Source organism: Lepidochelys kempii, chromosome 7 (assembly GCF_965140265.1).
Source record: "Lepidochelys kempii isolate rLepKem1 chromosome 7, rLepKem1.hap2, whole genome shotgun sequence".
In the NCBI taxonomy this organism is placed as follows: Eukaryota; Metazoa; Chordata; order Testudines; family Cheloniidae; genus Lepidochelys; species Lepidochelys kempii.
In genome coordinates, this window is record NC_133262.1 from 29,401,253 (window position 1) to 29,424,333 (window position 23,081).

At 42.3% G+C, this 23,081-nt stretch overlaps 1 protein-coding gene across 1 annotated transcript in view; it reads right to left on the reverse strand.

Moving 5' to 3' along the window:
• The window catches only part of NINJ1 (ninjurin 1), a 34,681-nt gene extending 13,682 nt beyond the window's left edge, over positions 1-20,999 (reverse strand). Inside the window, exons 1-2 of the mRNA XM_073351577.1 lie at positions 20,541-20,999; positions 1,508-1,742 (exon numbers count right to left, since the gene is read on the reverse strand). Of these exons, the coding sequence (XP_073207678.1) occupies positions 1,508-1,742; positions 20,541-20,627 (322 nt within the window). The 5' untranslated portion in view covers positions 20,628-20,999. The remainder of the gene's footprint in view (positions 1-1,507; positions 1,743-20,540) is intronic.
• Between the last annotated feature and the right edge of the window lie 2,082 nt (positions 21,000-23,081).

Here is a 23,081-nt window from a genome sequence, read left to right on the forward strand (position 1 = left end):
ACGGCAATGGGGTCTGTAAATTCGAGGATAATAGAAAATGCAAAAAGCAGAACTTGGATTCTACATAGATCAGTCCCTTTGATTTAATCCAAATTATTTAATATAATGGCAACATTCCCATTGAAGCCCAATGCAGCTAGGATTTCACCCTCTATCTTTAAATAAGTCCTAATAATAAATATATCATCTTAAATATTTTTCAGAAAAAGTATAAATGCTTTCTCTACTGATGTTTTCTTTAGTCTTACCAGTAATCAGACACATGTAACACTGGTAATAATGAATATTAATAGTGACAATAAGTTCAAAATCAAAGTGATCTTGATACTTGTGCTAGAATCTCCTCACCATTCCAGAAGATGGTCCCCAGGCATAGACATATCAGCTTTTACTCTGATGTTATATGTCCTGTTGGCCCAAAAGTCAAGATGAAGTGATGGTGGCTTGATCATGGGTTAGACATGTCTTTGGTGTGAAGAAATTCTATCTTAGCTGTTTGTTAGCTATACCATTCCTCAAATAGAATCCAGGATCTTGCCTTTGAACAATTCTCTAATAGCTTATGGCTGTCAATCCATTTCTTTCAAGGGATTATATACCAATAAGAGATGCTATAAAGAGTGAATTTCTTCTTCTTAGCTTTAAGTCCAGTTAATACTTCTAAAAATCACTAGTGTCAAAACCTGTAACGACTTTGGCATCCTTGACTATATCTTTCCATTGTTCTTTGTACGATACGTGTGGTAACCAGAATGTCAGTATTCTAAAATACTCCTTAATGCCATTTATGGTACATGCAAAGTAATATGAGTTCCCCTATTTACCCCATAAGGCTGGGAGTTTTCAAATAAGTTCATTTTATTCTTACCAAGCCTTATGCTGATGTCTAGTACTCAGGACCAAATTCTTCTTTCACTCACACTGGTTTAAAGTCGTTAAAGCCATGTACAGCATCAGTGTAAAAGAAATTTGGGGTAGGGGTGTAACTAGTGATAAACTAAAGAAAACATCTAGGGTACCACTATTAGTCTGTCACATTGGTAATGTGGGGGTGGAGGACTGTAGTGTCACTTCTAATAAAGATGTTGGGGAGGAGGTGTAATCTACTCTTTTACTGCTGTTGCTACAGAATAACTTTTTGGTCATTCCTTAAGACTCTGTTGCTTCTAATTGCATGAGGCTATGGTGCATAAAGAGCCTGCCCTATATAGATTTTTGTTGTTGTTTAAAGTGCACTGTATTTAACTATGTTCCTTGGTCCTCCAGTCTCACTGAAATGATAGTCTATTTTCCTGCAGTCAGCAATTAAAAATGAGGAAGCTTATCGGCAATCCACTTTCCCCAGTGAAAAGGAAGCCAACATACCAAAAACATTTCCTGTATTCTGTAGCTGAATTTTAACCTGTTCTGAGACAAAGCCATTCAAATAGCTTTCTTTCCAAAAGGAAAATGTAAAAACAGGGTTAATCCTATAGGAAAAATAAATAGTAATGTTCTTAATACGTACCAAGGAATATCAGGAGCACGCCCACGCCAATTTGAAGTATGAGGGATATGCTGATGAGAACAATAAGTGGGATGTAGAATGAGAAGGAAGGTCCTTGCTCCATTACTGCTTTCAACTGGGATGCATTGGCCATCAGAAGAGCAATGTCCAACATGCTCTCTGCAGCACTCTTCTTATTGGCATAGTGGTTCATATTAATGGGTCCATTTCCCTGCAGCCAGCGTTGTGGTCTAGGCTGAAAGTTAAAAAAATTCCAGTTATGAATACATCAAGTTTAACAGGATAGCGAGCTAAAGAAGGGACTCTGGACCAGGGACTGATTTCCCTAATAGTTCTGCTCACCCCTGTACTGCTCTCATCTGTTTCTGTGTGCTCACACCTACCAAGATCCTCTCATCAAGGAGCAAGAGATTATGCCTGGACTTAAGGCAGATATATACAATGTACTAACTGTTAGAAGCATGTGCATCAGAATTTCCATGTCACAAGAGACAGAAAGTTTGGGGAATCTGCATTATCTAAAGGCTGAGAAGTGTAGAAATTGGATTGCTTTTAAACATTTTTAAAACCAGGGCTATACATTAAACCAGCAGCTCTCAACCAGAGGTACGTGTACCCCTGGGGGTACACACGGGTCTTCCAGGGGGTACATCAACACCTCTAGATATTTACCTAGTTTTACAATAGGCTACATAAAAAGCACTAGCGAAGTCCGTACAAACTAAAATTTCATACAGACAATTACTTGTTTATACTGTTCTATATACTATACACTGAAATGTAAGTACAATATTTAAATTCCAATTGATTTATTTTATAACTGTATGGTAAAAATGAGACCATGAGCAATTTTTCAGTAATAGTGTGCTATGACACTTTTTTTTCTATTTTTAGGTCTGATTTTGAAAGCAAGTAGTTTTTAAGTGAGGTGAAACCTGGGGATATGCAAGACAAATCAGACACCTGAAAGGGGTACAGTAGTCTGGAACGGTTGGGAGCCACTGCTTTAAACACCCACTATACTGGATGAAACTCCTCCCTATGTGGGACAAGACCTATGCACCACCAGAGTCATTCAATAATCCTATCTGAGGATTTGTTGGATTAAACTGCTGCATAAGCCTTTGTGCCATCCAGATACACTGGTGGATATTCCCATGCTGTGCCCACCCCAATACGTATGTGGATATTCCATTTCTGATCTCATGTGATGGGAGATGATTAAGATACTTCCCCTCCCCCCCCCCCCCCGCTACAAAGGCAACGGACTTTTTGTTTTGAAAGGTCAGGGGATTTCTAACACCAAATGCCAAAAAAGCAGTAATCTATTGGGGAAAGCAGTAGACATAGCAGGTCTGTTCTCTCTTGCTTTTTTTCCTTCCTCATCCTTTAGGATATCAGTAAAACTCTGTCATTGGCAACAGATTTCTAAAGGAATTAGGCACCTGGTGAGATTTTCAAAACTGCCTAAAAGCAGCTTATGTTGTGGCTGTGTTGGTCCCAGGGTATTAGAGAGACAAGGAGGATGAGTTAATATATTTTATTTGGACCAGCTTCTGTTGGTGAGAGCGACAAGCTCTTGAGCTTACATAGAGCTCTTCTTCAGAAGCTCGAGAGCGTGTCTCTCTCACCAACAGAAGTTGGTCCAATAAAAGATATTAACTCACCCACCTTGTCTCTCTCAAAGCAGGTTAGGCACCTACCTCCCTTTGACCTCTTTAAAAAATCTGGCCCTTGGTACACACTTAAAACTATGAACCAAATTATGCCTTCTGTTACACCCATGTAGCACAAAAATATACCCAGGCACCTCTACCCACCTCCATGAAGTTGCACAGGCATAAGAGGGAGCAGAATATAGACCTTCGATGTCTGATTTAATAACTCTTCTTCCTTACTGAATGTTTAATTATGCAAACAACTTCCTTTTCTCTTGGGTGACTGACTGTATATGAGCTTCCATCTTGTCCATATCTTTGGTTTCTAACTACTTCAATATAATTTCTTTTGAAAGATTATAAAAAGTGTCATGGCTGCGGTTTTTTGGTTTTGGGTTTTTTAACTCCCATTTGTTAGGGATATTTTGACTATATAAATGTTTTCTTTGGAAAGGCTAAGCACTGTGGGGAAAAGTCTCTATTTAAAGGTTATTTCAAATGCAGAAGACACTCTCTAATTAAACTGGTCAGTGGCTGTGATCAAAGCATCCAAACTTCCAGTTTTAAAGCCAGTTCTGCCACTGTCCATCCTGTGCTTGTCGTCTTTGAAGCTAGAAAAATTTCAGTGCATTAAATGTTTTATGCTATATCACGTAACTGCCCAGTTCCTTGCAAGAGAACAAACTGCAAAATTTGACCTCATTTCTCTGGACACCATTTAAATAATGTACTGAGAGAAAAATGTCATGAGACAGCAGTGATGGGAATGAAGCCATGTAATCATAGCCTCACACAGAGGATTACTGAGAATGGTGAAAAGAGGAAGTATTAATTTTTCAGATCAAAACTTCAGTCAGTCAGAAATATCTATTTCTTTAGCTTTGTTTAGCTCCCATGGTATTAAATTTTTTTAAAAAAAACCCAACCCTATTTGCCCCAGTTTCCTGGGGGGGAAGACATGGACACATGCTACTGAATCACTTATATAAACATTACAGTTCCTCGAATGATACCGTCTCCCTAACAGAAGTGAAAACCCTTGTGGCTGTGTTCCCATTACCTTCAAGGAAAAGCAGCACAAAATAAATGTTGGAACTATTGAGCAAAAAGACTTAAACTAATATCACCTATTATTAATTGTACAATATAGGCCATATTCTGCCTGTGGCTGCAAACATGTAATGCCAATAACATCAAAAAGTTGCACAAGCGTAACAGCAGAATTTGGCCTGTGTGATTCTATTGAAAATAACTTTTTTTTAAAAAAATTTTTATGGACTATAAAACTGATCCCATTTGTGGGGTTTTGCAATAAGTTCATAACTGAGGAAGCATAACTATCTGTTCAGGTATCTGCTGGCTAATTGTTTGCTTCTTCCTTCCAAAGAAACTGACTTAGAGTGCAATATTTGACCTATGGTAAATAGTAGATTGGTTTGACCCAGGCTCCAATTCTAAATGAAGAAAGCAGACTGCGAACTGGTGCAAAGATATTTTGCGCCCTAGGCGAAACTTCCACCTTGCGCCCCCTCTCTCCTTCCCCCAGAGCATCGCTTATTATAAACTTTCAAAAATGAATACTGCATAACGTGGCATTGTTCATTAGAATTAATACACATTCGGCTTGAAAATTTATTCTTTCTTCTTTTTGCTTGTCTGCCTTCCACTTACGAAATTGTGCCCCAGACAATTTTTCTCTATCTGCCATGAGGCTGCAACAACTGAAAACGAAAAAAAATTAAATTTTATTCCTATCAGTTCTTTTTCTTGTTCACTATTAAAAGTAAAGGATAGAGAATACATGTCACTTCCTGAGTCACTATTTGAATTTCATCAATTGTGTGACGTAAACATTTATTAAGAGATCAAGATGACTCTTCCTTAAAATTAAGCAATATTGATTGTAATAAGAAATACACCCTTTTTAGTCACGTATACTTCATTCATTCTTTCATATCAAAATCTACTACGTTTTATTCTACCTTTAGACTATCCAATTATTGTTAATAAAATTTATAAAATTAGAATGGCGGATACTCCATCATACAACAACTGACAATCAATATGACAAATTTCAACAAACTACACACATTTGCACATGATAAACATATACACTCAGATACTGAACATACACACACAATTGACACAAAGTATTAGCAAAATGATGCAGCAGCAATTGCAAGAGTCTTAGATCTGAAACAACTCAACAAAAATAGTTAGCCTCAGTCGACAACCTCCGAAAACTAGTGAAAGTAGCATTATAAACAGGCTGTCAGAATGGGTGACGGCTGCACACGACAAGAAAAATGATGTCCTTGCCACTTTGTACCATAGTGAAGCAGTACACTCATGCCCACAATGCAGAGTTGGTGTAGGCTATAGCTGTAATGTACAAGAGAACGACAAGTTAAAATGCAAGTTCAACAACAGTTCTCTTTTCTTTATTCATTTGTTTTCTGGCAATAGTGTAAAAAAAAATGGGGGGGGCACCGCTTTTTGGCTCCCCCAAATCTTGGCGCCCTAGGCAGCTGCCTAGTGGTTACACCGGCCCTGTTCCCTATCCATGTTGCAATAAAATCTTTAGGGCCCAGTCTTGGAGCTCTCTCTGTTTTCCCTTTGGCTTCAATGGGAGTGGGAACATGGCCTTAAATAATTTACTTTAATACACAACTCTTCATTAACTACATGTAAATGGACTGGGGCTCATTCCGCTTTAATTTCCACCTGTGGATACAATAGGGTGCTCACGCATCAGAGTGAAACTTGGCCCAGTCCTTATACCAGGAAAAGCACTCCCACATTTTTAAACATCCTGGGAGGATGGGGGACATGGAGGGTTAATATCCTGATTCATTAAATCGTCTATTATAGTGGCCGCTGGGTTCCAGCCCCACGTAAGGGTTATGGTCAATAGACAGCCTTAGTCACTGACCTCCTGTTCTGAGCTATTGCAGAGCACCTCTGTTGAGCACTGTGCTTTGGGCTTTTGTGGCTCATAGAGCAAACAAGTACAGTAATTTGGGTTTGAGTTGCTTTTCAACAATAACTACTTTAAATAGCGGGGAAAGTAAGGCATGGAGAGAATACCTACACTTGATATTCTAGTGTCCACTCCACTGAATTCATGTCCCATTTAAGTTTACTATTGACATTTTATATGGTGACTCTAACACTCTCGGAAATTCAGATGCAGCTGTTCTAACAAGTTAACAAATTCACCACTGAAAAATGTCAGTCCTCTACTGTATGCAAGTATTTCCAAACACCCTTTAGCTGAGGAAATGGTGGTATTTATCACTTTTTATTTGGGGAGAGGGAAAATGTAACCAGAAAAGTTCCAGTAACTTCCACTCCCTCATTAGGGAGAGATACTTCCCATCTGGCAAGGGAAGAGGAAAGAAACAGTGCATGGATTAGTGTGTCAGAATTGAAGATTGACATGCTGGAAGATCAGTTTAAGGCAACTGCTGAAAATACTGATTTAGTCAGTACTACTGCAGAGGCTTTGCTGTCTATGGCAGTTAGAATTGGGGGGGGGAAAAGCATGTTAGATAGCAATATCTATGTTTAAATACTATGTAGGAGGAAAGCAGGAAATGATTTCATACTGTGATTAAGAAACAGCATGTAGCTGGCAGGTACCAGTAAATTAGGTCTCTGTGCTGCAGCTTCTTGGCTTTAGAAGATTTAAGCCTGAATCATAGAATATCAGGGTTCGAAGAGACCTCAGGAGATCATCTAGTCCAACCCCCTGCTCATAGCAGGACCAATCCCCAATTCTTGCCCCAGGTCCCTAAATGGCCCCCTCGCGGATTGAACTCACAACCCTGGGTTTAGCAGGCCAATACTCAAACCACTGAGCTATCCCTCTCCCGAAAGCAAAGTGAGACACAGAAGCAAGGTCTATGCTAAAGCTTGAACTGGGCTTACAATAACTGTCCAAAATGCTTTTTGCTATGCGGCTATAAAATGCCATCCAGTGCTCGCTGCAACGATGCTGTAACAGTGCCACGTATTTAACCAGTGCTTTCCATTTTATAAGCACTGTTCAGAAACCACAGGGTATCTACCTTTTCCCCTCCACAAGGGCAATATTTGCCCCCTGCAGAAGAGCTGGGATTGCTCACTTCTGCAGTGGCTCCTGGCACCCTGTGACTCTGTCCAGTTCTAATGCAGCTTTATGCTATGTCTACACTGCGAAGTGAAGGTGTGACTATAGCGTGGATAGACATGCCTATGCTAGCTTTAATCTAGCTAGCCTGGACGACAATAGCAGTGTAGATGTGATGGCCCAGATTTACCTACAGGCTAGGAACCAGAGTGTACGCAGACTTCCTGCAGGGTTTGTACTCTGGATGCCAGCCTTTGCTGCCCCATTTCTACTGTTACCAATGCTAGCTAGATTAAAGCTAGCATGGCTTTGCCTATCTGTGCTACAATTACCCCTTCGCTTGCAGTCTGAAATACTGCTAATGCTGGCGGCACTTCCTCAGCCAGTGCCTGGCCCTTTTTAAGGAGCTTCCCACACAGAGGGGAGACTACAAATAAATGGGCACAGATTCCAACGATAGTAACCTTTTCCAGTGAGTGCAAGATAGATTAAGTGTTTCCACTACAGAGAGACCCTCCCCCAGTCAGTGAAAGGCTGGATCTTCAGAGGGCCCTCTGGTATTTGGGGCAGGAGTGATGGTGCGACTGTATTTCCCCCTTTCTACAAATGTATACAGGAAGGGTAAGATCCAGCTACAAAAGGTTCTTTCCATGCACATGTCTAGGATCTGTCTCCCTTACTGTTTTTTCCAACATGCTTATTTTACCCAAACTGTGTAAAGATCCATAAGGAGCAGTGAGAGGACACCTGCTGCCAGACAGCTTATGGAGTAGTGGGGAGACAATTCTATGAAATATATTCCCCATCCTTTTTTCCTGGAGCTCTCTGCATAAATGTGGCTGGGATAAAGCTGTTTCTCTGCCTCAGTCAGTGCCGTACCTTAATAGCCTTGCACACACCAGAGAATTGCATCCCTGCAATATGCAGCTAACCTTACTTGGATAGGTCTAGATGACATGCAATAAAAAATGTAAGCAACTCTCAGCACTACACCACAGCTAGCACTGTTGCCATCGCTCGTGGGGCTACACCAGTGGATGAATAACTTTGGGCGATCTGCCTAATGTAGATGTGGTCTTGGTTTACATGAGCACTGCCATGAGCAGGGGTGAAAGTAAGTCGAGTGACTTACCAGGACGCTGGGGCCAGCTCTGGCCCCCAGAAGGGGTGGAGCCTAGGGCAGAAGGGGCGGGGCTGAGGGGGTCAGAGCCAGCCCCAGCCCACCCTGTAAGGTAACTGCCCTCTTCCCTCCCCTCCCCTCTCCCACCGGGGTAACAGTAGCAGCCTGGGGCTCTGGGGGCTATTTAAAGGGCCTGCGGCTCCCCTGCTTCTACCACCCCAGTACTTTAAATAGCCTCCGGAGCCCTGGAGTAGCGGCGGCGGGGCTCCAACGGCTATTTACAGGGCAGGGGTGGTAGAAGCAGAAAAATCCCTGGCCCTTTAAATAGCCACCGGAGCCCCGCAGCTGCTACCTCAGGGCTCCAACAACAGGGCTCTGGAGGCAATTTAAAGGGCCTGGGGCGCCAGCCACTGCTGGGAGCCCCAGACCCTTTAAATTGCCCCCTGGGGAAGCCAGGCTGCCTCAATACAGCACACCGGCTCTTGCCGGTACGCCATACCAGGGCGTAACGGCTTACTTTCACCTCTGGCCGTGATCCAGTGCTGGATGTGATGATGGTGAGTCTTGTTTCAAGGAACTAAAACATCAATACTACTGGCATGTTTCTGCACCACTGCAAATATTCTGCATCTTTAGTCACAGTGTGGTGTGATGCAATCCCATGCCATGCTCCTACCACCAGAATTATCTAGTACAGACAAGTTACTGACTATATTTGGGGGGGGGGGAACCTCACAAGTGTCTGAGAATGGTTTCAAAGAAGCCCTCATGTGAACAAGATCTTAGTGTATTCACTTCCATGTTAACAACCAGCATGCACGCACGTCTGCCACAGCAGAGCTGGTATCTGAGCTCTGCGTGGGGTGACCAGATAGCAAGTGGGACAGGGGGTGTGGGGTAATAGGCGCTGTCAAGGTTCCTTCCCCACTCTGAACTCTAGGGTAAAGATGTGAGGACCTGCATGAAAGACCCCCTAAGCTTATTCTTACCAGCTTAGGTTAAACGCTGCCACCACCAAAGTGTTACACAAAGAACAGGGGAAGTGCCCACTTGGAAACTTCTCCTCCCTCCCCCGCATCCCCCCAAATATCCCCCCAAGCACTACACACCCTTTCCTGTGGAAGGCTTGATAAAAATCCTCACCAATTTGCATAGGTGAACACAGACCCAAACCCTTAGATCTTAAGAACAATGAAAAAGCAATCAGGTTCTTAAGAGAATTTTAATTAAAGAAAAAGTAAAAGAATCACCTGTAAAATCAGGATGGCAAATACTTTATAGGGTAATCAGATTCAAAACATAGAAAATCCCTCTAGGCAAAACCTTAAGTTACAAAAAGACTCAAAAACAGGAATATACATTCCATTCAGCACAACTTTATTTTATCAGCCATTTAAACAAAACAGAATCTAACGCATATCTAGCTAGATTGCTTACTAACTCTTTACAGGAGTTCTGACCTGTTCTAGTCCCGGAAAAGCCTCACACAGACAGAGAGAACCCGTTGTCCCCGTCCCCGCCCCCTCCAGCTTTTAAAGTATCTTGTCTCCTCATTGGTCATTTTGGTCAGGTGCCAGCGAGGTTATCCTAGCTTCTTAACCCTTTACAGGTGAAAGGGTTTTTCCTCTGGCCAGGAGGGATTTAAAGGTGTTTACCCTTCCCTTTATATTTATGACAGGCGCCCACATGAGACACAGTCCCAAATACTGGAACTGTCCCTAAAAAATCAGAACATCTGGGCACAAACCATGTTTGTCTGTGCAGTGTGTTCTTTAGCTTGTTCTGAAAAGGAGAGCTGTGAAAAGCTTTCCCATCTCCAATCTCTGTGGCTCTTCTGAGAGCAGTGAGAACCATTTGCTGAACAGCTTCGTTTTTCATTGACAGAGCTTGCTCACCCACCCAGCATCTTGCAGCCCCTTTTGTGGGACCACTGTCTTCACCAGCAGTGTTTACTCTCGTCTGTGGGGAGCCAACTAATTAAGACACTACATCAGAATAGTTGCATTGTTTTCCTTCTCTTAAATCTTTGCCAAAAGATTAAAAGGGTAACAAGTAACCCAATGCTTATTTCCCCACAGTACGGTTAATTTTAGTAATATTTTACTGGCAACTGTGTGGGTAAAAGAATATTTTGCAACTACTTGTTTTTACTGACCATTCTGACCCTGTGCCTTCCAGTTCATGGGGATTTCCTTTGTAAAAAGAGCCTTATTCCTTACACCCGATGACTCAACAACAAAAATACTCTGGCTTTTAGTTGCAACTCAGGGACAGTATCCACTTCAGGTAAAGTTTGAAAACAAATATCAAGGCAGTTTGCTAAACATACAGGTCTTAGAGTAGCAGCCGTGTTAGTCTGTATCCGCAAAAAGAAAAGGAGTACTTGTGGCACCTTAGAGACTAACCAATTTATTTGAGCATAAGCTTTCGTGAGCTACAGCATCGGATGAAGTGAGCTGTAGCTCACGAAAGCTTATGCTCAAATAAATTGGTTAGTCTCTAAGGTGCCACGAGTACTCCTTTTCTTTAGTCCGGTCTTGTGTGTATTATAGTAAGGCTCTAGCTTTTATTGCTCTTTGACTCAGTGGTGAAAGTTACCTGATTGAAAAGCCTGAAGACCAAACTTCCCTGTTCATTCACTAACCTACGCTGTCTACTTAAGCTTCCACGCACTAGCACACTAACATGCCTAAAGTCTGACAAAGAGGAATGGCTGATAGGGGGATGGGGGGAAGAGGAATTTAGTCTTGCTATTCAAACTTTGGCCTTTGCTGAGAGTCCCCAAAAGGGTACCAATTACACTGTCAGGAGAGGTAAAAGTGTCAGTACCAATTCGCATGCTGGTTTTTTATGTGGATACCTCTCCACACTGGAAATTAGTCTGCAAACACCAGCACCACTGAACACTCATTTCTTTCATTCGCTCCATAACGATGTTAAAGTTCACTTCTGTGACTTTCTTGTGCCCTTGCATGTATGAAAGAAAATGCACGTGACTTCACGCGCTGGAGATTTTAATGTATGCCCTTTTGCTTCTGGCTTACATGCAGCTATTGTTCTGGTTAGCCTCTTACATTTCTCCCATCATACACATGCTTTCTAAGAGGATAGAATTAAATACTGGTTTCAGAGTTGTTTGCTTTAGAACATGCTCTAAATCAACAGAGACCTGAAAGTTAAAAGTTATGAGCCAGATCTTGCAAATGCTTGTGCATATTGAGAGCTATAGGACTGTTAACATGAATGAAAACAACAAGGAGTCTGGTGGCACCTTAAAGACTAACGGATTTATTTTTTACCAATGAAAGCTTATGCCCAAATAAATCTGTTAGTCTTTAAAGTGCCACCAGATTCCTCGTTGTTTTTGTGGATACAGACTAACACGGCTACCCCTCTGATACTTGACAACATGAATGAAGTTACTCATATACATGAATCGGGGTTTGCAAGATCAAGCTCTATGACTGTTAATCTATCCTTAACTGACCACACTGGAAAACCAACAGTTCAGAGCTGTTAAACTAAACTTCAATTTCCAGCTCTCTGCATATACTGCAATCTTTGATTTGTGTGCACACAATACAAATTTGGGGCATCCAATCTGAGACGCTTTGACCCTGATTCAGAATCGTTGAGCACCCACAGCTCCTGTGGGTTTCAACTGGGGCTGTGAGTGCTCTGTGCTTCTGAATATCAGGCCCCATGTCTCAAGTTGGGCTTCCAGAAACTGAAGTATCCAAAAGCACTGGCCAATTCAGAAAACTTCACCCATTGCGTGTGTATAATAGACAATACTTTCTGTCTGCAAAGCACAAAATCCCCATAGAAGAAAAGTGAGGAAGGGGGACAACTTCCCGATTTTTTTTTTTTTAAGCATAAACCTAATCTATTAGTTTCCCAGTGTCTAAGTCGAAATGTTATTCCTGTAACTACACCATTAAGCTGATTACATAATTGTTTGTCAATCGCAGCTTCCCCGGCTCTCTCTCATTCACAAATCAGAAATATGATGGGTAACTATGTGGTCACTCACAACCAGAAATATCTTGTTTTAGGCATTCTCTCCTGAAAAGACTCCAGAACCCTTGCTGCTTTTCAGTATTATGCCTAGGAAAATCTTTGGAATGGTGGCAGCTATGCAACAGATGGTTGAGACCTTCTTGTTTTTCTATCTCCTCAAAGATAAAACCGCCAAAGGACCATGCCCACAACACCACACTCAACCACTAGTTAACTACTGACTCAGATAGAAGAATATCACATACAGAACTTAGGGTATGTCTACACTGGCATGTTTCTGCACCACAAATTATACCACTTTTATTAAAACGCTGTTGTGTGTCCACACTGTGCTCCTTGTGACGCTTGAGAGCATCCACATTAGCAGGTCTTGCCATGGCAAAGACAGCAGTGCATTGTGGTAGCTATCCCACTGTGCAACTGGCCGCAGGGTTCTTTGGGAAGGGTTTGCAATGCCTCATGGGGCAGTCACAGCATCACATGATGCAGGTTTCCCAATTCCATTGTTCCATGGGCATCCTACTACATTGCCAGCTGCTTTTCAACTGAAGTGGTAGGGGGGAGAGTTTGACAAGGAGTGTGTGTGTGTGTGTGTATGAAGGGGTGGAGAGAGTGTGTTTTGGGAGACAGAGAGTGTGTCCGCATGTTGTCTTGTAAGTTCAGACAGCGGCAGGAAGCAACCAGTCCTGAGGCAGGGGGAGGGGGAAACCCCAACATCAGCCCTGCTTTGAAAGGGGAGGGGCGCATGTCTCCAGGGCAGCTGAGTTCAAAACAATGAGCAGAGCGGTCACTTGAGGCATTATGGGACAGCTCCGGAGGCCAATTACGCCACAGAAAGCAATCAAGTGTCTACACTGGCAATAGAGCGCTGGAGCCTCTGTGCAAATAGCCTTACGACTCTCATTGAGGTGGTTTTTTTGCAGCACTGCAACGGAGGAGTTTCTGTGCACAAAGTGGCTTGGCAGTGTGTACACGTCTGCAGTTTGAGTTCAAAAACCTACTTTACTGTGCAGAAACTTGCCAGTGTAGACAAGCCCTCATCAACACCACTTCCTAAAGTAGTACCTCCATTTTCTCTAGAGGTCTGGCGTTCAAGTGCTAATGCAGCTCAACGATGCTTAGATTGTGAGAGCTGGTGAGATCACATCTGAGATGTTTTTCACAGGTCTAAAATCAAGAGTATTATTATAGCAACATTATTAAAAAAGAAAAGGAAAAAGTAGGATTAATAATGTATTCAGATAAAGACAATACAGAATTCCTTAGAAAGCAATCAAGACGACAATGCATATCAAGTAGTAAAGGGTTTTAAAAGGAAAACAAATCCAACTTATTTAATCAAGACAAAACCATTCATGCTAGATTTCTTTTTCCCTGCATCATGTTTTCCTTTCATTTCTGTATTAAGGCTTTGATTCGGGAAAGTGTGTATGCATGAAGTTAAGTCCATCCCTATTCAGGACTGCACTAAGGGCAGCACATAAAAACATGCTTAAATAGGCCCAGATTCAGGAAAGCCTCCCAATCTGCCATCATTCCCAGATTAGACAAGAATGCAGTCCCTGCATGTTAATGTATTGCGTTAATGCTTACGTAGAACTTGCTCCAAAGAATGAGTGTATAACTATATACTATTGTCTCTTACAAAAGATATTGGACCAAATTCAAAACCACTGTAAGCGGAAGCAACTCCACTGAAGCCCATGCCAGGGCTGCGTTTAGCTTTCAGACTTAAATTCAAAGGGAAGGGAGGGACTGATCCTGCTCTATTTTAAATCAGTGGGAGTCTTGTCAATAAATTCACTGAGAGCAAGATTAGGCCCTGAAGCAGTATAATTACCACCCTATGTGGTGAAACAGCAAAGGTTTCTCCTTTAATACAAACTAATATTTTCTCTGCATGACACAAACTCTATAGAAGAAAATGAATATTCAGAGCCAATATGATTATTTAATGATGCTTTATAATCGCACATGAGAGTTCTAACTACAAAGCTCATGAAATCTGGGAATACCATTCTGGAAGACAAGATAACTAATGTGGCAGGTTTTCACAGAGCCCTGCTGTGGCTTGCAGACATTCTGATAGCTTCAAAATAAGTTTTAAAAGTACTACTACAACTGAGAACTAAACTTGATCCAGATGATAAATGCAGGGTACTAGAGGTCTGACTCCTGTAATCATATGGCACATCACATGTTCTCCAATGGGTTTTGCTTTGTGTGGAGCATTATCAGATTCTGCCCAGATTCAAATCTTCATTCTTCTGGTCCTTTTCTTTTATAGTCCTCTGTGTAACTGTTTCCTTGCCAATAAGCATCACTGACTTGTGCATCTTTGTTCCATGAGGATTTTAATATTGTAAAACTAATGAGTTTTGGGGTATGCAGGATTGGGCCCTAAATGAGTAGCTTAAGTCTGGGCATTGAGCAGATAAGGGTAGACTCTCTCCCCAGAGGTTTTAGGTTTTTAAATATTCCCTTGGCGGCTCATCCTGCTTTTGAATCTGTACTTCTTTACGGTCTGTTCCCTACGTTTAGAACAGCTTCATCTTTCGTGTATGCCAAGTCGTCTTTCTTTTCTCAAATCCTGTTTGGAATATTTTTATTACCCAAACTGACCGGCTATGGAAAAAGTAAACCAACAAAAATGCTGAAAAAGCCAACTCTAAAAATCAGTTTTTAATAATTTAAGACAATGAGAACTTGTTTTTAAAATGATTTTTAGAGCATCTGTAGACTGCTGGCTTTCACCTTCCATCTCTCCACTCCACAGCTATTGGTCTTACAGCATTTGTCAGAATTACATTGTAAGCTGACTGTGCTGTGTTGTGTTGTGTGTTTGTAAAGCTCTGTTGACATGTTGCATTTGCTATAAATAATTACTACTAGCCATTAGATGAGACAGAGTTTCCATTTGAAATATGTAATGCTTCAGGACACATTTGATTCTAGTGAAGAACAGAATAATTATTTCAGGTTCCCACATGTATTGAAGTTTGTTCATTATAGTTTTAGACTGCCAGGACACCTCAATATTCTTTATTAACATTTGCTTATGGATGCTAATAGTGAAAATACCTGCTTTGCATATCTTTCTAGCCAGAAAAAAAACTATAAATGTATGAATGGCTACAATGTGACATTAATATCCCTTGCTTTGCTATGCAACTTTTAGGTTTATTTTTCCTCTCTTTGGTAGCTTATTCATCTGACAGAATATACTGTGTGTATTGATACAGTGAGATAGCACACCAGCTATAAGAAAACTTTTGAGACAGCTTCCATATTTTTCTATTTCTTGTCCTCATTAGCTATTGCCAGCAGCACTTGCATTAAAAACTCTTGAAAAAATCTCTCAGGCAGGATCATTGACTTTAATTGGAATAATGAAGAATAGGCTCTGTCAAGGTTCCTCCCCCACTCTGAACTCTAGGGTACAGATGTGGGGACCTGCATGAAAAACCTCCTAAGCTTATCTTTACCAGCTTAGGTCAAAACTTTCCCAAGGTACAAAATATTACACCCGTTATCCTTGGACTGGCCGCTACCACCACCAAACTAATACTGGTTACTGGGGAAGAGCTGTTTGGACGCGTCCTTCCCCCCAAAATACTTCCCAAAACCTTGCACCCCACTTCCTGGACAAGGTTTGGTAAAAAGCCTCACCAATTTGCCTAGGTGACTACAGACCCTTGGATCTTAAGAACAATGAACAATCCTCCCAACACTTGCACTCCCCCTTTCCTGGGAAATGTTGGATAAAAAGCCTCACCAATTTGCATAGGTGACCACAGACCCAAACCCTTGGATCTGAAAATAATGAAAAAGCACTCAGTGTTTTACAAGAAGACTTTTAATAAAAAATAGAAGTAAATAGAAATAAAGAAATCCCCCCTGTAAAATCAGGATGGTAGATATCTTACAGGGTAATTAGATTCAAAAACATAGAGAACCCCTCTAGGCAAAACCTTAAGTTACAAAAAAGATACACAGACAGAAATAGTTATTCTATTCAGCACAATTCTTTTCTCAGCCATTTAAAGAAATCATAATCTAACACATACCTAGCTAGATTACTTACTAAAAGTTCTAAGACTCCATTCCTGTTCTGTCCCTGGCCAAGACGACTACAGGCAGACACAGACCCTTTGTTTCTCTCCCTCCTCCCAGCTTTTGAAAGTATCTTGTCTCCTCATTGGTCATTTTGGTCAGGTGCCAGCGAGGTTACCTTTAGCTTCTTAACCCTTTACAGGTGAGAGGAGCTTTCCCCTGGCCAGGAGGGATTTCAAAGGGGTTTACCCTTCCCTTTATATTTATGACAGGCTCTACTAAAAGTGAGAAAGGAACTACTCATTGTGAGCAAAGGCGTGACAATCTAGCCTAACCACAGAAGATAGGAATTTCTGGCTCTTAATATATCTCTCTCATATAGATAGATCCCTTGGGGTCCTGGCCTAGTCAATAAGGGCCAGATTTTCAATAGCACTTAGCATCGAAAATGGAGGCTTGATTTTTCAGAAGAGCTTAGCTCCCAGTTATCCACCATGCTGAGCTCTTCTTAAAATCTGATCATAGATATCACAGTGGGATCTGTTGGGTGCTGAGTGCTTCCCCCTTCTTTAGGTATCCAAGGGTATGTTGACACAGCAAAGAAAAATACATGGTTGGCCTGTGCCAGCTGATTCGGGCTTGGGCTGTTTTATTGCTGTGTAGACTTCCAGGCTCAGGCTGTAGCCTGAGCTCTGGGACCCTCCACCCCACAGGGTCTTAGAGCCTGGGCTCCAGCCTGAGTCTGGAACTCTACACAACAATGAAACAGCCCCGCAAGTCGGAGTTCACTGGCACAGGCAAGCTGCGAGTTCTTCTTTGCTGTGTAGACATACCCTTAAAGGGATCTGAGCTTTTTTGGAAAATCTGACCCTTAGCCTCTGCCTCATTCCTCCTCCCCGCCCCTGCCAAAACAAAAGTGACACTTTCCTATTTCAGGTGTAATGGGAGGATTAAAGTTTGTAAATACCTCTACAACATTACTTTATAGAATTATTTGGTTTTAAATATTCTTGGCAATTAATTTTACAGCTGCTTATTCTTCATGTGATATCTTAATTGACTGATTGTGTGTCAGTTTCTTTGGGAAAGGTTTGCCACAAATGGAACAGTAACTACAGATGGCAGAATATAAAGCAAGAGCAGAAAACCCACTAAAGTATATAGAAAAATTCCAAGAACAGAAACTGAAAGGGAAAAACATCCCCACTTTGAGTTAATATGACCTAGTCAAAGCTATTCCTTTCTGTTAAAATGAGATGAATGAGGAATTGGCAGTTCTAAAGAGAATTTTTCAGTTCATCATTCTGACTCAAGTACATCAAGCCTGACTTGGGATCAGACATGAGTAATGCCAAAATCAACCAATTTTTTTTTATTGCGGTACTTTTCCAGTATTTGACAATCTGCTTTAGAACTTATGCCAGTAAGGAAGGCTATATGACATCACACACAGGACTCATCAAGGTGGGAACAGGAATCTTACACAGATGTGCCTGTGCCTTGACTGCATGGGAAAGTTTTACCAATTATACAGCTACAGTTATACTGATATGTTGTTCTATATGGACACTCTTATTCAGGCATAGGAGTGGCTTTTTCCAGATTAGCTTAACCCCCTTCACAAACAACTTAAGCTAAACCATAAAAAAGGTTCTCTTATACCAGGATAAGTGTCCACACTAGATCAGTTTAAATTTGCACCTTCCGTTACACCAAGAAAAAACTTTTGCATAGAGACAAGCCTTTTTCAAGTAGAGGATTCAAGACTTTACAGACAGATGTTGTGATTTAGGAATTTGTCAACTATTCATCCAATTAGTGGTGGAAGGTGGTTGTTGGGTTTTTTTTGGTTCAGTTCTTTGGACTGATTCATGAAAAATTCACAAACAATCCTAAGTAATTCACTTCAGGCACCCCCCCCCCCCCAAACACACACACATCTTTTCCTGAACCTCTTTTGGTCTCTTCTCTATCCTCCTCACTGTTCAGGTGCATAAAGAGGACCTCTCTGCTTCTCCTTGAGTTGCTAGAGCTGCTCTGTAGGGAGGGAAAAATGCACTCAATCCTGTTGCTTCTCACAGCAGCTCTACCTAAGAAGAGGTGGAGAGTGAGCACAGGCTTGAGTGGAGGGCTGTATGATGAGCGGGACTGGATACCTGGAGCTAGGAGCTGAACAGCCTCAAGGCTGAGGACAAACAAAAACAGACAGTTAATCAACTTTCCTATGCTCCTTTGTGCTGCTCTCAGTGGATAAAGAATGTCTCAGCATTTTAAAACATAGATTTTGAATAGACAAAGTGGGAGATTTCAGGCCAAAAGAGATTTCTCCATCAAGCTGAGTGAGCAGTCTATTCAAAAATAGCTTACACAAATGTGACTGTAAGAAAATTAGAAAATAGGGGTTGTTGTTTTAAAAGCTGTGCACTCAAGCAGGAAAGACAGAAAAACTCTGCTAGAGAAATGTTCTGCCAATCTTGGAAGGAATAGATTAAAAGTTTTTTTTCTGGTCAACTATAGTATATTTGAGATTCAAGGCATTCAAAATAGTCTCAGAATCAGATTTCCAAAGGGGATATGAACAACTGACATTTGTAGTAAGCACTATCCGCTAAATATTTGAGCCGTGGCTTCAGTTTAAATCAGCTGTCCTTACTCAAATTCCACTAGCCACTGGAGTTCCTATCTCCCTTAAATACTGTAGAATTACTCCTTGGTCACATACTGCTATGAGTCAGCCATATATTCATTAGCAAAGTCATCCTTCCTATGTATATGCACGGTAGTGAGTGATTCTGTGGCAAATAGTCTCTGGTTAGAATTGATAGCAAGCTATAGCACACACATTTCCTAAAAACTCCCCTTGAACTTAATAGAACTACATTGTTTATTATTTGTAATATTGTAATACCTAAAGGCCACCTTCTGGTTTGGAGCCCCATTGGCCTAAGTACTGTATAAATATGTAGAAAGATATGGTCCCAGCCCCGAAAAGCTTATGTTCTAATTTAATGACAATGTCCAGGGATGAACAAGTGTGCTGAAACAGCAGTTGGCAAGGGAAGGTAGCAGCTCCAGCAGTGGTGGACAACCTGCGGCCCGTCAGGAGAATTTGATTGTGGGCCACAAACCATTTTGCTGACGTTGACCGTCCGCAGGCACGGCCCCCACAGCTCCCAGTGGCCGCGGTTTGCCGTTCCCGGTCAACGGGAGCTGCAGGGAGTGGCGGGCCAGCATATAGAGAGAGGAAGAACGATTCTCTACTACCTTTCCAAAGGCAAACTTGGAAGTCTGAATAGGAACACGCTGTATTATATTCTAACAGAAAGCACTTCGTTAATCATAGTTTTATTTCATATATATGAAGGGAAAGAACAGGTGTAATCCTGCTTCTAGGTAAATGAATAGCAAAGAAGGAACTTAAAAAGTTTTGCATGCTGTTTGCAGTCTGTTTTAGTGTGATAAAGCTTATGCTCTAATAAATTGGTTAGTCTCTAAGGTGCCACAAATACTCCTTTTCTTAATGCAAATTATATTATCCATTCCCTGAGGGACTGACTGAAGTACATGGAAATGGGGGGGAGGCGTTTGCACCTCAAATCTTAGATGCTCTTCCTAAATTTAACCCAGGACACAATACGCCCATCGAATGGGGTTCAGGATTAAAACCTAAGGCATATTTTTTCAGGGCAGAGATTGCTCCCGCTCTCCTCCGTTCGCACTTGGCAGGTGATGGGTTTCCTCCCTTCAGCCCGGAGCACACACGGGCAGCGGTGGCAGGGGCTCGCTCAGCCCCGTCTCGTTGCGGGGTGAAGGGCCTGGCTCCCACTCCCCTCTCTGGGGCCAGCGCTTTGACCTCTGGCTTGTCAGCCCCTGACCCATCTTCCACCTCAGGGCCCAGCGGGAGGCAGCCCCGCGCCTGTCCGACCAGAGCCCCCGCGCCTTGGCCGGGCCGGACAGCGCCTGCGCCGCTACGGCCCGGGTCCCTCTCAGCCGCCAGGCCTCAGCCCAGGCCGGGAGCTGGTCCAGCCCCGCCTCGCAGGATGCGCCACTCGGCCCCGCGCTGCTCCTTACCCTGTCGGGAGGCGCTCGCTCGCCGCCGCCGCCGCCGCCGGTTTGCCCGTTCAGCTCGAGGGTCTCGGAGGCCGAGGCCGCGGCCATGGTGCTCGGCCGCCCGCGGGGAGGAGGCGCTCCGGCCGCAGCTCGCTTGCCCGCAGGGGCCGCTTATCCGCCGGCCCAGCCGCGCCCGGTATCTGCCTTCCCAGCGCGCCGCGCACCCGCATGCGGCGGCCAGCCCGGAGAGTCCCGCCTCGGAGCCCGCTCCGCAGTGGCTGCTTCCCTTTCCGCCCGGGATTCCCCTTCGTCTCGGCCCGGCACGCCCGGGCAAGCCTCGCCTGTCTGCGGGGGCAGAGCTGCCAGGGCCTGGGTGAGTGGCCGGAGGATGGTCTGAAACGTTGGCGGCTCCGCGGGGCACGGAGCCAGACCAGAAGAAGAACCAGGCGTCCGGGTTAACTCTAGAGGCAGCAGATTGGAAACCAACAACCGGAAATATTTCTTCACCCAGCACACCTTGCTGGGGATGCTGTGAGGGCTAAAAGTATCACGGGCTTCAAAAAAAAAAAAAAAAAAAAAAAAGCATTAGAGAACATTCACGGAGGATAGGTCCAGCAGTGGCTAATGGCCATGCTCAGGGATGCAGCCCCATGCTGCAGGTGTCTCTAAACCTCTTACTGAGGGAACCTGGGAGTGGATGATGGGGAATGGATCACTCCGTAAATTGCCCTATTCCGGTATTCCCTCTAAAGCATCTGGCGCCGGCCGCTGTTGAGAGACTTGAATATTCAAAAATCCTGAGATTGGTTTTTAAAATGAGATGGTTTTTCTTTAAAGATATTTTTAGTTCTTGCTTTCTGGTTTACAAACCTTTAGGACACACTTAGGACAGGTTTTCAAGCTTTTCTCTGGAAATGGGAGGGCTAAAATTTAATTAAAAAATGAAAGTTGACGTTCTCATAAAATAACATGACTCCAGGAGCTGATGCATCAAGAAAAACACCAAATTTTTTTATGGTAAGACTCTCAATAAAATAATAAGAGTTGGTCACACTGCAAGTTAGAAGTAGATGGTAATGGAACCCACAAATCTTGATTCCCAGCTCACTGCACTAACCACGGGACCACACTCTCCAAACATCTATTAGATAAGTGGCCACAGTAATATACAAAACCTTATCAGTCTTTTAGTACAAGGACCATGCACTTCCGTGCAGTTCACTCTATGATGATTTTTAAATGAAAATCTTGCATAGTGCTTGCATTCAAAACACTTTACAAAATAGGGCAAAGACGTGCAGACTTGAGGAACTGCACACAAGTGAATAGTTTCAGTGGGACTATCCACAGGCATAAATATGTGCAAAGTTGGGTCTTATGTCAGGACCTGAATTGCTTGTGATACCTATTACTGGCATGCAAGGGGATGGCAGCCAGCACGTAACATACTATAGAACAATCAGGGATGAGACATTTTCACCAAGGAGATGAAGGCAAACCCCCTACTCTGACAAAAACCACCAAGAAATCTTTAATGTCCATGAAGAGCAGATAAGAGCTCTGTTTTAAGATGTTTAATCCCTTCCATAGTAAGTAAATTCAATTATCTTCCTTACTAGGAGGCTTTGTTGATCCTGCTGGTTAATGCAGGGCTTTGGCAGGTAAGCCATTCCTTCCAGGTTGGGCTGTGTAGAAATAGCTGTTATAATTCAATGGGTCAAACACAGCCAAATATGACTAACCTAATATACATCAAGAAATGGGGCTATACAGGAACTTGTACTTTTTGGATGGATGAAGGCACTTGACCTTAGACTTTGTGTATCTCAACCGTAGAATAGTTATTTAGGTTGTAAATGTCATTTTTATTCACGGCCTACAAAGACCTTCAGATAAATGTGAGAAAAAAATGCATTTTAGAAAAAAATTTAATGAACCAATAACACTGAGGAGATTAAAAAGTCACCAATTTGAAATTTATTCTATTAAAAAAAAATCTGTATCCTCCTTCCAATGTTTGTGGGTTTGCAATCTCCTTGTCCTATTTTTCTAGAAATATTTTTCTTCTCTGTTACTGTGTGAATGACTCACATAAAAAGGAATGACAGACTGTACAGTGTACAGATTTTATGGTAAAGGACACCAGCACAGATCCCTAAAATAGGTAGAAACTGTGAAACTGACTATACACAAAGTGCTGTCAACTGCAAAAAGTAAACAATGTGAAAAGAAATAGAGGAAAATAATTTCAATCACTTTTTTTCCTGGTGCTTTTTAAATTTATTACTGTTACCATTAACATCTATGATTACTGAAGATTGAAGGAGTATAGATTAAAAAATTACGTGGACTCTTCCTTTAACACACACACATAATCCCTTCTCAAATAGCAGCATAGCTACAACTGAAATTGCTTTCCAACAGTGAAAAGGCTTTGCACAGTTACAAGTTGTTCAATAGCTCTATTCTTATGCTGTTTAGAGCTGAGTAATTGTATCTAAATATAGAATAATTCCTTAGTATATAATCCTATAAATTTCCATTATTTAAAATGTTGGCTCT